At 41.7% G+C, this 13,357-nt stretch overlaps 1 protein-coding gene across 9 annotated transcripts in view; it reads right to left on the reverse strand.

Annotated features, from left to right (window-relative positions):
• Positions 1 to 1,406: 1,406 nt before the first annotated feature.
• Positions 1,407 to 13,357, reverse strand: part of LOC106567933 (ubiquitin carboxyl-terminal hydrolase 25) — a 55,484-nt gene continuing 43,533 nt past the window's right edge. For all 9 annotated transcript variants that reach the window (XM_014137845.2, XM_014137844.2, XM_014137848.2 and 6 more), the window contains 6 exons: positions 13,014 to 13,192; positions 12,100 to 12,178; positions 7,736 to 7,815; positions 7,124 to 7,247; positions 5,223 to 5,415; positions 1,407 to 2,237 (listed from right to left, as the gene is read on the reverse strand). In XM_014137845.2, the coding sequence (XP_013993320.2) occupies positions 2,065 to 2,237; positions 5,223 to 5,415; positions 7,124 to 7,247; positions 7,736 to 7,815; positions 12,100 to 12,178; positions 13,014 to 13,192 (828 nt within the window). In that variant the 3' untranslated portion in view covers positions 1,407 to 2,064. The remainder of the gene's footprint in view (positions 2,238 to 5,222; positions 5,416 to 7,123; positions 7,248 to 7,735; positions 7,816 to 12,099; positions 12,179 to 13,013; positions 13,193 to 13,357) is intronic.

Consider the following 13,357-nt stretch of genomic DNA (forward strand, 5'->3'; position numbering starts at 1 on the left):
GTCCACGTGGAAGACCCATTTGCGACCAAGATATAACTTCATGACTGATGTCTTGAGATGTTGCTTCAATATATCCACATAATTTTCTTCCTCATGATGCCATCTATTTTGTGAAGTGCACCAGTCCCTCCTGCAGCAAAGCACCCCCACAACATAATGCTTCACGGTTGGGATGGTGTTCTTCGGCTTGCAAGCCTCCCCCTTTTACCTCCAAACACAACGATTGTCATTAGGGCCAAACAGTTAGATTTTTTTGTTTAATCAGACCAAAGGAAAATTCTCCAAAAAGTACGATCTTTGTCCCCATGTGCAGTTGCAAACCGTAGTCTGGCTTTTCTTATGGCCGTTTTGGAGCAGTGGCTTCTTCCTTGCTGAGCGGCCTTTCAGGTTATGTCGATATAGGACTCATTTTACTGTGGATATAGATACTTTTGTACCCGTTTTCTCCAGCATCTTCACAAGGTCCTTCGCTGTTGTTCTGGGATTGATTTGCACTTTTCGCACCAAAGTACGTTCATCTCTAGGAGACAGAACGCATCTCCTACCTGAGCGGTATGATGGGTGCGTGGTCCCATGGTGTTTATACTTGCGTGCTATTGTTTGTACAGATGAACGTGGTACCTTCAGGCATTTGGAAATTGCTCCCAAGGATGAACCAGAATTGTGGAGATCTACAATTTTACTTTCTGAGGTCTTGGCTGATTCTTTTGATTTTCCCATGTCAAGCAAAGAGGCACTGAGTTTGAAGGTAGGCCTTGAAATACATCCACAGGTACAGCTCCAACTGACTCAAATTATGTGAATTAGCCCATCAGAAGCTTCTAAAGCCATGCCATCATTTTCTGGAATTTTCCAAGCTGTTTGAAGGCACAGTCAACTTAGTGTATGTAAACTTATGACCCACTGGAATTGTGATACAGTGAATTATAAGTGAAATAATCTGTCTAAACAATTGTTGGAAAATGTACTTGTGTCATGCACAAAGTAGATGTCCTAACCGACTTGCCAAAACTATAGTTTGTTAACAAGATATGTGTGGAGTGGTTGAAAAACGAGTTTTAATGACTCCAACCTAAGTGTATGTAAACTGCAGACATCACCTGTAGTTTTCAGTTTTCCCCTCCACACTCAGTCCACTCCCAGACAGTCCTAGCTAAATTCTTGCTTGAGAAATTGCTCTTTATTTTGACCATTTTATTAGAAAGAAAATCACAGCAACTTACTTGTTACCCAGAAATGATTTCATATTGAGATAAGAATGGCTGAATTGGACCTGTAAGACACTTTATGTTGGCGTTTCCTTTATTTTGGCAGTTACCTGTACATTCACACAGTTAACAGCCGTGTAATACATGATTGCATTATATCAGTGTTAGTGCAGAAAGACATGGGACATCAGACAAAGGAACGATGTATTTGGCCTAAAAGGGCCATAAATAAAATTTTATTATCTTGATTTATTAACAAGCCACAGAGTGTCCATGGCTGTCTACCACAGCACTTAAAACTTCTCTTTCTGGTGCAGTCCAGAGTTCACAGACCCACTTGAGATACTTAAAGCCGCTGATAAAATCTCAAGGTTCTCATTTTGTCGCTTCCTTTAGAAAAATAAAACAAAAACGTGATAATACTGTACCAAACTGATGGCAGAGCAGCAGGGCGATCCTTCTTCTGCAGAGAAGGGGTGCTTTAAGAAAGAGGCGGGTGGGGGTGGGAGGGGGCATAAACAGAACAACAACAAAAAACACCCCACCTCATTTAACAAAGCTTGGAGCAGCATGCACTGGCTTTCAATCACTGCAAGAGCGCCATTTTCACCACTCCCGCTCCTCCTTTTCCAACTGTCTGTTCATTCGTTTCTCTGTTGCGTTTTACTTAAATCGAATTGAAATAATAATTATTATAATGATAAAACCTAGAGCAGCAAAAGAGATAGAGGAGTAACAGCTATAGCGAGTGACCCCTGTTTTATAAGGAAGGCATGGGTTAAAAGAGTTCCATTGGTGAGTGGCCTGGGTGCTGAGGGGGCCGTGGGACTGTGAGGGGGGCTGCTGCCCCCTCAGCTCATCTCCCATCCGCAGGCACCCGGCACAAGGAGGCCATGACACGGCCGTAGCGCTCAACCAGCTCCAGGGTGGAGTAGGTGGGCAGCTTTGGAGGGTCGTGGAAGCTTTTTATCTCTGTCGAGCAGTCAAGTAACTTGGGTAGGAAGTCAGTCAGCTTCTCCTGCAGGTTGGCTGCAGCAGGAGGGGGAGAACAATGACGGAGAGTTGGAGAGAAAAAGAGAGTTGGAGACAGTGATTATTTCAAAGTCCTTGCTTGCGTCACTCTTCAGAGTCACATCCAGTTACCAAACAGATAAATCATAAGCTAAATATTTTCACTGTGATAGCACAAGCTCTTGGTAAGCATGCTCCTCTAGGAAAACACAGATTGAGAAAACAAGATGAAAGAGGCCCAGGGTTGGCTGTAGTTCTAAGAAGATGCTGCTGGGTCACTTTTCTGAAAACCAATCAAACTTTTTCCTGGAGTAGAGGCTAGAACTCCACTGAACCACGTTCTCTGAACTAACAATTTGGGTCAAATTCTGCCAACACAAAGTGGGTATATCCCTGTTTGTTATGGCTTGCCTGTTCTGGCTGCTAATATCAGCTAATATGACCGTGTCCCTGACCATGTTCCATGTCACTCACAAATTAAACTACAGCAGAAAAAACCTGCCTCTAGGCTCTTGTACCCTTTTCACATTGTGGCGCTAGCCCAAACCGTACTGTGTTGCCTCAGATATGTTATTGTCGGTTCCAGCAACTACCGAGGGTGCCTAATAGGGTAGGACGATATTACAATAGCATCGTCTATCGACGATGATTGACAGCCATTGTCGATGGTGATAACATCGTGACGTGACAGACGATGGTTTAGCCCATTTGAACATGACTGGAGCCTGGCAATAAAAAAAAAACTGTCTCGCAGCGCACAGCATCACACAAGTGACATTCCGAGTAATTTTCCTATTCCTATAGGCCATTTCAATAAATATGTTATATAGCCTACAGAACGCAAGAGAGGAGGAATCTAGGGAGTTTTTCCTAGCCACCGTGCTTCTACACCTGCATTGCTTGCTGTTTGGGGTTTTAGGCTGGGTTACTGTACAGCACTTTGAGATATCAGCTGATGTAAGAAGGGCTTTATAAATAAATTTGATTTGAAATTTGATTTGAATGTAGGCCAGACAGAGCGGAGAATTCCAAAGCGGCTCAAAATGCAGTCAGAAAATATTGTTTCTCTCCCTCTCTGTCAGATGCATGGGCTATAGCCTAAACCTAGATTTTTTTAAATAATGGACACAAAGTGAAACTGACAGCGTTTTAGCTACTTTGCGGATATGAAACAGACAATCATAATATATCAGTCAAAAATATAAAATTCCCAGTTTATGCTACAAAACCAACTTTATAAGAAATTTTCAAAATAGGTTCTATTTGACTCAACATTCCATGACGTACACTAAGGCATTGTTGGCAGAATAGATGGATGCAGTTTAATGCATGATTAATATAATTCACCAATACATTTCTTGCTACTCCAAAACTACTGCTATCAGGTTGCAAATCACAGCTGGCCTGGTACATTGTTTGCTGCCTCCATTCGGAATGCACTGTCAGTTCCAATGACTAAATATTTTTGACAAAAACAGAAATGTAACTAAGGCTGGGAATGTCAATACAATCAAACTAGCAAAGAATCATAATGTGGCTAATATGCTAGCGTATCCATTTTTCTAGCTAGGACGTCATGTCATGACTGACTTTTCTCCTCAAATAGTTTTTCAGTGGCTACACAGCTAAAGATGCACGTGTCATTTGGTTAGCTAGCAAGAAATGTGAATCACTTTACTAGCTAGCTATTCTGAATGACTGTTATGCAGTTAGCATTTTTTTTTTTTAAAGTAAGACCCGCTGAATATGACCGGTGTCAGTAAACGTAGGCAGTGAGGTGTTCTCTCATTTGTGTCTGGAAGTAGCTAGCTACTTTAGCCAGTTAGCTTGGGTGCTTGGTTGGGACAACGCATGCATTGGCAGGCAAGTTGCAGAAGGGCGAGCTGGCTATTCCCCATCGTTTATCAGTGCAATTTTGACAGCCAACTAGCTGAAAAAGTTTGAGGATTTATCTAATGATCCTTCTTTAGATTTTAGCTCATCTTGCTCTGGCTAGCATTAGTTGTTGATCTTGTTGATGTGCATATAGTAAAAGATAACCTACCTTTTTATGGTTGTTTCAATAGGACTGTAAAGTTCACAAACGAAAGAGGACTTCCGTGGCATTTACCTACATATATTTGCAGAAATCCATTCAAGTGTATTTTGTGGCTTTTGTGTAACGCGTTCTAATGATCCAAATGTACACTGTTGCAACTGCCTATAAACACACATTCCAGTTCAAAATGAATTATGGCAGGCTCTTGTAGCAAATGGCTTGTTTGCATGTAGGCCTACTGTAGCTCTCTGATTGGCAATGGTGCACTCAGTCTGCATAGACTCCGCTCCTACCGTGTCTATTAATTGTCCAAACACACGGTCGCTTTCCCAATCTATATTGCTATAGAATATTCACAAATGCCTTAGTAATTGCTAAACATTCTAAGAATTTATGAAACCGTGAAAATTACCATATCTAAGTGCTCGCTTGTCAAAAAATGTAAAACATTTGTAAATTATTATTTTAACTATCTTGTGTTTTAAAAAACACAGCCTATATTGCCTTCTCTCTTCATGACGGAAGGCTATGCTTCATCATTCTGTGCATCTCCTGATCAAACAATGAATGTAACGGAGTTCCATCTCAAAACGTTATTTGAATACCCTAAAAAGGTAAGGTAGCTAGAGGACTAATAATGAGAAGGAACAGACGATATCAATAGCCAATAGAAAAATTGAATGACAAGTTGAAATTAGTTTAAGCTTATTAAGAAAAAAAATTATCCTTGCGGGCAGTGAATATCCCTCCATGCTAGGTTGAAAACCAAATAGCCGATCATAAAAGCTTCAACACAATAGGGGCGATAGCATCGTATATCAATGTTTTATGGGTACATACAGTACAGCTGGGTCAGTAGTGTGAAAATGCTCTTTGTTCTCTCTGCCCTATGACTTTTTTAGACTCTTGGTAGATTAGTCCTCTAATCTTCAAATTTGGGTTAAAAATAATCCAAACAAACTCACGCTCCATCTCCTGCCCCAGGTAGGAGCACCAGCGGTTCCTCATGTCCTCCACAGCCAGCAGGTCCTTCTCTGTGTCATGGACAAGCAGTAGGGGGATACACGGCACCACCAGCTCATTCATTATGCTCAGCCCATTGCAAACCTCCGGCTCCTCACCAGACTCAAACATCCTCGCCGCATTCTCGTTCAGTTTCTATGGGTAAAGCACATGCATATAGATCGATGAGTTATGGATTTGCTTCATATGCTAGGGATTAGCTTGAAGTGGTATGCTAACAAATTTACCAGTATTAGCTACTCTGTCAAAACAGACTTACAGGACAGCCAGGTATTACATGTTCCTATGTTATTAATGTATATGTATTTTACATTAGAGACCACCTCTGTGTGAGGGGCTGCAGCCCAGGTAAGACACAGACCATTTGCATTGCTGAGGCGGCAGGTAGCATAGTAGTTAGAGCGTTGGGCAAGTAACCAAAAGGTTGCTAGATCGAATCCCCGAGCTGACAAGGTAAAAATCTGTCGTTCTGTCCCTGAACAAGGCAGTTAACCCACTGTTCCTAGGCCGTCATCAACAAATAGGAATTTGTTCTTAACTGACTTGCCTAGTTAAATTATTATACTTTTTTTTTTACCACTATCTGGTAGTCACCCATCCCCACAGACATTGTCAATGTCAGAGGATGTTCTCAAGGCCTGTGGTACTGACGTGGGCAGTGACGTACTACATGATGCACACAGACACTTCGCTATGTTCGTCTTAGCTAAGCCTTGCAATGCTGCTGACACAGAAACTCCCTGACCTCAGCTCTGGGGTACCTTACACAGATGCAGACGGCCATTCCGGAACCAGAGAGACTTGGTGGGGGTTCACAAAACATAACTGTGTCAATGTCAGCAGTGTTTTCAATTAAAACAGAGAAGGAGGTAAACAGCGGGGCTGGAGGGAGCGGGGCTGGAGCGGGAGCCAGGGGTTCATTCTGGCCAGAGATCTGAGATGGCGGCTCTAACTAGCAGAGCCCTGAAGGAGCAGAGCCAAGGTTAGCTCAGGACACAGCCATGTCTCCTGGTAATGTGTTTACACTTGCTGGGCCTACTGCTTCCTATTCCCACTCGGATGATTACATTAGGAGCACAATGCCGGTGTAGGGTTACTGAGTGCAGGAGCAGCAACAGGGCCAACCGAGGAGAAACAGGGTTACCCCTCTTTCTCTCCCGGTTCAGACCAGACCAGTCACAGCTTGATCTGACCGGCCAGGGAATCATTCCATCTAAGCCCTAACAAATAGAACCAGAGCACAGTTTGGAGATGGGATATGAAAAACAAAAGTGAAGCTGTAGTCTGATCAGAATATTGAAAAGATTAGGATCTTTCCCCCACACCAAGAGCATTTGCTGAGAAAAGTTCAGTGGGAATCTTTATGGGCAATAAAAAAGACAATGTAATATCTCAGCTAGAACAGGAACAAGCCTTGCATCAATCCTAGAGATTATTGGGTGGAGGGATGATCTTGGTCGACATCACAGTTTGGCTGAGTCAACGTGACTCAAGGGAAGGCAAGGATGAGTTAGGAGGTCAGAGACAGACAGCCTTGCTGATAAGACGATAGCGGTGTTCATTTTCAAAGAGAATGACTTAACTACTTCCACTGTGACCTATTGTTTTGACTGGAAACATGTGATGATCTTTAAAACACTATGGATGAACTCCGACCACTTCCTCTCATTTAGGCTGCAACATTGTCTCTTTAAAAAGTTTCTGTCCCAAATGTTAAACCTGCTAGCATCAGAAAATCCTACATGAACTTACTAAGTAAATAAATAAAGTCAACTGCTGACAGAGATTTGCAATAGTGCAGTGGTTCAGTTGTATGATTGTGAGTGATAGAGGTTTGTCTCACCAGCAGGCACTCTCTGCGGTAGTGACCTATGAGCTCATCGTTGTGACCTCTGTACAGCCCTTTGACCAACAGTTCTCTGTTGTACTGGTACGAGTAGATCAGGTACATCAAGGCCTCCACAAAGCTGCAGAAAAGCAGACACACAGGAGAGTCAGATACATTATAGAAGCATCAGGGTGGTACAAACTTAACCACAAGGAGAGGCAGCAGAGATCTAAATCAGGTTTAGCTGTGTCTACAAAAGGAAACTAGAGAAGGAACTATCAGGCTTTTTTCATAGAGGATTTAAAAACGGATGTACTGGAGGGAGAATTAACAGAAGAAATAACCAAATACATGAACAACCATCTTGATCAATGCCAGACTGAGCTCTATGCTCCAGAAGGATCTGCTGCCCTCTGCAGGTGACTTTAAGAAGTTCAGGTCCTACTATTAATAATGCAATCATCTACAGAGAGTATTTCAATCTCTATTTTCAAAACAATACATTCAATACAGAAATGGTTCAAGAATATCAGTTCACGCTTAAAGTAAGAAAAGGACACTTGAGTTAGAAGCTCTGCATTGTGTAGAGCAGAATGTAATAACAGCCCTGCCAATTAGCAGTCTCACCATTTCTTCTGGAACAGCTCTAAGCCAATCATCAGGAAGATTGTTGTCTCGCGGAAATTCCTGTAGTCCTGATGCCACATCTGGGAAAAATGTAGGGGCCAAAGGTTCATAAATGAGCTTTAAAGGATTTTAAGGACGGATCTGGAACATTTGGATCTAACATTGAAGATTAACATCACATCCGTGTTTTTTTCCATTGGATAGAAGGGTTAGTGGGATCAGTTCAAATGTAGAGATAATAATAATTTAAAACTTTTACTTGAATGCTAAATATTGTGCACACGCTCATCTCATTTGGGTTCCTGAGTGGCACAGTGGTCTAAGGCACTGCATCTCAGTGCGTGAGGTGTCACTACAGACCCTGGTTTGATTCCAGGCTGTATCACAACCGGCCATGATTAGGAGTCCCATAGGGCGGCGCACAATTGGCCCAGTGTCGTCCCGGTCAGGGTTTGGCCAGGGTAGGCCGTCATTGTAAGTAATAATTTGTTCTTAACTGACTTGCCTAGTTAAATAAATAAAATAAACATTTCAACTGTAAAAATGTCTTTATATAAATTACCAGTCAAAAGTTTGGACACACCTACTCATTGAAAGGTCTTTATTTTTACTGCTCTACATAGTAGAATAATAGTGAATATATCAAATTATGAAATAACACATATGGAATAATGTAGTAACCCAATCTTTTTTAAACAAATCTAAATATATTTTAGATTCTTCAAAGTAGCCACCCTTTGCCTTTGACAGCTTTGCACACTCTTGGCATTCTCAACCAGCTTAACCTGGAATGCTTTTCCAACAGTCTTGAAGGAGTTCCCACATATGCTGAGCACATGTTGGCTGCTTTTCCTTTACTCTGCAGTCCAACTCATCCCAAATCATCTCAATTGGGTTGAGGTCGGGTGATTGTGGAGGCCAGGTAATCTAATGCAGCACTCCCATCACTCTCATTCTTGGTCAAATAGCCCTCACACAGCCTGGGGCTGTGTTGGGTCATTGCCCTGTTGAAAAACAAATGATAGTGGGACTAAGCGCAAACCAGATGTGACAGCGTATCGCTGCAGAATGCTCTGCTAGCCATGCTGGTTAAGGGTGCCTTGAATTCTAAATAAATCACTGACAGTGTCACCAGCAAAGCACCATCCACATCACCCCCTCCAAGCTTCACGGTGGGAACCACACATGCAGAGTGACTGACCGTCTCCTCATATCATTTTCAGTGGCTACACAGCTAGAGATGCACATGTCATTTGGTTAGCTAGCAAGAAATGTGAATCACTTTACTAGCTAGCTATTCTGAACGACTGTTATGCAGTAAGATCGGCTGAATATGACCAGTGTCAGTAAACGTAGGCAAAAAAAAAGTACTAGTTCGTCACGAACTCTCTATATAACAACGCTCTATATAACATGTAAACAGCTCTGCTAGGGCGAGTAAAATGGTCAGTGAGGTTCTCTCTCATTTGTGTCTGGAAGTAGCTAGTTACTTTAGCCAGTTAGCTTGGGTGCTTGGTTGGGACAAAGCATGTACTGGCAGGCAAGCTGCAGAAGGGCGAGCTGGCTATTCCCCATTGTTTATCAGTGCAATTTTGAAAGCCAACTAGCTGAAAAAGTTTAAGGGTTTATCTAATGATCCTTCTTTAGATTTTAGCTCATCTTGCTCTGGCTAGCATTAGTTGTTGGTCTTGTTGATTTGCATATAGTAAAAGATAACCTACCTTTTTATGGTTGTTTGATCAACTGGACCGTAAAGTTCAGAAATGTAAGAGGGTTTACATTTCAAGTGTATTTTGTGGCTTTTGCAGAATGTGTTCTAATGATCCAAATTTGCGCTGTTGCAACTGCCTGTAACAAACAGTCCAGTTCAAAGTGAATGATGGCAGGCCCTTGTAGCAAATGGCTTGTTTGCATGTAGACCAACCGTAGCGCTCTGATTGGCAATGGTACACTCGGTCTGGATAGACTCCACTCCTGGACAAGACAGATGTTTTTTTATTTTGGTTTTATTTACGGCAGTGTCTATTAATTGTCCAAACGCACGGCCGCTTTCCCACTCTATATCGCTATAGAATATTCACAAATCCCTTAGACACAGCAGTTGGAACCAAAATTCTCAAATTTTCCTCCAGACCAAAGGACAGATTGCTCCATTGCTCGTGTTTCTTGGCCCAAGCAAGTCTCTTATTATTATTATTAGTGTCCTTTATTAGTGGTTTCTTTGCGGAAATTCAACCATGAAGGCCTGATTCATGCAGTCTCCTCTGAACAGTTGAGATGTGTCTGTTACTTGAACTCCAAAGCATTTATTTGGGCTGCAATTTCTGAGGCTGGTAACTAATGAACTTATCCTCTGCAGCAGAATGAACTTATCCTCTGCAGCAGAGGATAAGTTCATTAGGGTCTTATGGTCTTCATTAGGGTCTCTGGGTTTTCCTTTTCCCGTGGCGGTCCTCATGAGAGCCAGTTTCATCATAGCATTTCATGGTTTTTGCGATTGCACTTGAAGAAACTTTCAAAGTTCTTGAAATTTTCCATGATTGACTGACCTTCATGTCTTAAAGTAATGGACTGTTGTTTCTCTTTGCTTATTTGAGCTGTTCTCGCCATAATACGGACTTGGTCTTTTACCAAATAAGGCTATCTTCTGTATACCCCCCACCTTGTCACAACACAAATGATTGGCTCAAATGCATAAAGGAAAGAAATTCCACAAATGAACTTTTAACAAGGCACACCTGTTAACCTGTTGGGGCTAGGGGCAGTATTTGCACGGCCGGATAAAAAAACGTACCCGATTTAAACTGGTTACTACTCTTGCCCAGAAACGAGAATATGCATATAATTAGTAGATTTGGATAGAAAACACTCTAAAGTTTCTAAAACTGTTTAAATGGTGTCTGAGTATAACAGAACTCATATGGCAGGCCAAAACCTGAGAAGATTCCTTACAGGAAGTGCCCTGTCTGACAATTTGTTGTCCTTCAGTTGCATCTCTATCGAAAATACAGCATCTCTGCCGTAACGTGACATTTTCTAAGGCTTCCATTGGCTCTCAGAAGGCGCCAGAAAGTGTAATGGGGTGTTTGCTGTCTCTGGGCGAAGAACAGCAAGAAAATTTGTGAGTGGTCAGCCTGGGAACAGTGACACTGGATGAATACAACGTCGCCCGGTTGGAATATTATCGCTATTTTACGAGAAAAATAGCATAAAAATTGATTTAAAACAGCGTTTGACATGCTTCGAAGTACGGTAATGGAATATTTTGAATTTTTCTGTCACGATACGCACAAACAAAACGGAGGGATTTGAATATAACTATGGATTATTTGGAACCAAAACAACATTTGTTGTAGAAGTCCTGGGAGTGCATTCTGACGAAGAACAGCAAAGGTAATCAAATTTTTCTTATAGTAAATCCGAGTTTGGTGAGGGCCAAACTTGGTGTGTGTCAAATTAGCTAGCCGTGATGGCCGGGCTATGTACTCAGAATATTGCAAAATGTGCTTTCGCCAAAAAGCTATTTTAAAATCTGACACCACGATTGCATAAAGGAGTTCTGTATCTATAATTCTTAAAATAATTGTTATGTATTTTGTCAACGTTAATCATGAGTAATTTAGTAAATTCACCGGAAGTTTGCGGTGGGTATGCTAGTTATGAACATCACATGCTAATGTAAAAAGCTGGTTTTTGATATAAATATGAACTTGATTGAACAAAACATGCATGTATTGTATAACATAATGTCCTAGGAGTGTCATCTGATGAAGATCATCAAAGGTTAGTGCTGCATTTAGCTGTGGTTTTGGTTTTTGTGACATATATGCTTGCTTTGAAAATGGCTGTGTGATTATTTTTGGCAGGGTACTCTCCTGACATAATCTAATGTTTTGCTTTCGCTGTAAAGCCTTTTTGAAATCGGACAATGTGGTTAGATTAACGAGAGTCTGGTCTTTAAAATGGTGTAAAATAGTAATATGTTTGAGAAATTGAAGTTATAGCATTTTTTAGGTATTTGTATTTCACGCCACGCGATTCCACTGGCTGTTGACTAGGGAAGTTAACTGAAATGCATTCCAGGTGACAACCTCATGAAGCTGGTTGAGAGAATGCCAAGAGTGTGCAAACCTGTCATCAAGGCATAAGGGTGGCTACTTTGAAGAATTTGTTTAACACTTTTTTGGTTACTACATATTCCATATGTGTTTTGATGTCTTCACTATTATTCTCTAATGTAGAAAATAGTAAAAATAAAGAAAAACCCTGGAATGAGTAGGTGTGTCCAAACTTTTGACTGGTACTGTATGTACCAGACCAAACATTTGAAACCAGTCAAAACCAAAGTGTTGCAGAACGCTGACCTCATACTCCTCCATGTTGACCTCTTCTGGCTTAACAAGGTCTAGTTTGGCACGGGCCACCTTCATAATGCTCTTACACCTGAGAGAGAGAAGGGAGGGAATGGAGAGAAAGGGAAAGTGAGAGAGAAAGAGAGGAAAGCGGAGAGAAAGGGAGAGTGATGTTACAGCAGCGGTACGATGAATCATACTGGTGAAGTACTAGCTACTCCAGGAGATTAAATATTGCACGTGGTCTCGCGGTCGTGAAACACAGGCCCAATGAGTCACTCCTTACTACTTAACCAGACACTCCTCCTTTCCAGAGGGTCTTATTGAGACCACATGCAACACAATTATACCGCTCAGAAGAGGAGAGTTGAATCAATGAATTCAAGAATATGGATTACCACAAACATCTCAGTGCGTGAACTTAGAAGACATTAGAAGAGATGTGATTTATCCAGAGAAATGTGATGTTCTTCTTTAGTCCTCAAAAAGGGCAAACTTATAAAGTAACTCTATAAAAGTTCTGTAAGGCTGTCCTACTGGAATAAATCTAACGGACTGGGCATTATCAAGCTATAGCTGACTTCAAAAACAACTTCAGGTCATTTCAGATTATATAACATATTCAAAGGCTTTGCTTTTTGCTACCCTCTGCTGGTGTTTTTGGGAAGTTCAGTGGTAATAACCTGGTGTTGTTTTTGTTTTATTTACATTTTTTATTTAACTAGGCAAGTCAGTTAAGAACAGATTCTTATTGACAATGACGGCCTAGGAGCAGTGGGTTAACTGCCTTGTTCAGTGGCAGAACGACAGATTTTTACCTTGTCAGCTCGGGGATTCAATCTAGCAACCTTTCGATTCCTGGCCGAACGCTCTAACCACTGTTTTAATAAAGATAAGACGGTTATGGTGGCGTAACCCATACAGACCGTTCGTCAAAGCTTAGGTTGCGGTCTGCGAACTGCATGAGGAGGGTTCTCTCCAGGATCTTCTTGGGGGCCTGGTTATGGATGAAGTAGACGATGACGTGCTGCAGACGGTAGTCATTCTCCGGGGCCGTGTCCTCCTGGGCAAACCTCAGCAGACGGGTGTACTCCACCTTAATGGCCTGAAAAACAAAAAGCATAGGGTGAATGGACATGGTAGGCCCAATAAGCATTAGAACTTCAGAGTGTAGGCCTGTATTACAACACTGACAAACATCTACAGCAGCAGGAGACAAAACTAGCGTCTTCCGCACAGAGTTGTCAAGATCATCATCATCATCATCATC

The sequence above is a fragment of the Salmo salar genome, chromosome ssa13 (genome assembly GCF_905237065.1).
Source record: "Salmo salar chromosome ssa13, Ssal_v3.1, whole genome shotgun sequence".
Lineage (NCBI taxonomy): Eukaryota > Metazoa > Chordata > Actinopteri > Salmoniformes > Salmonidae > Salmo > Salmo salar.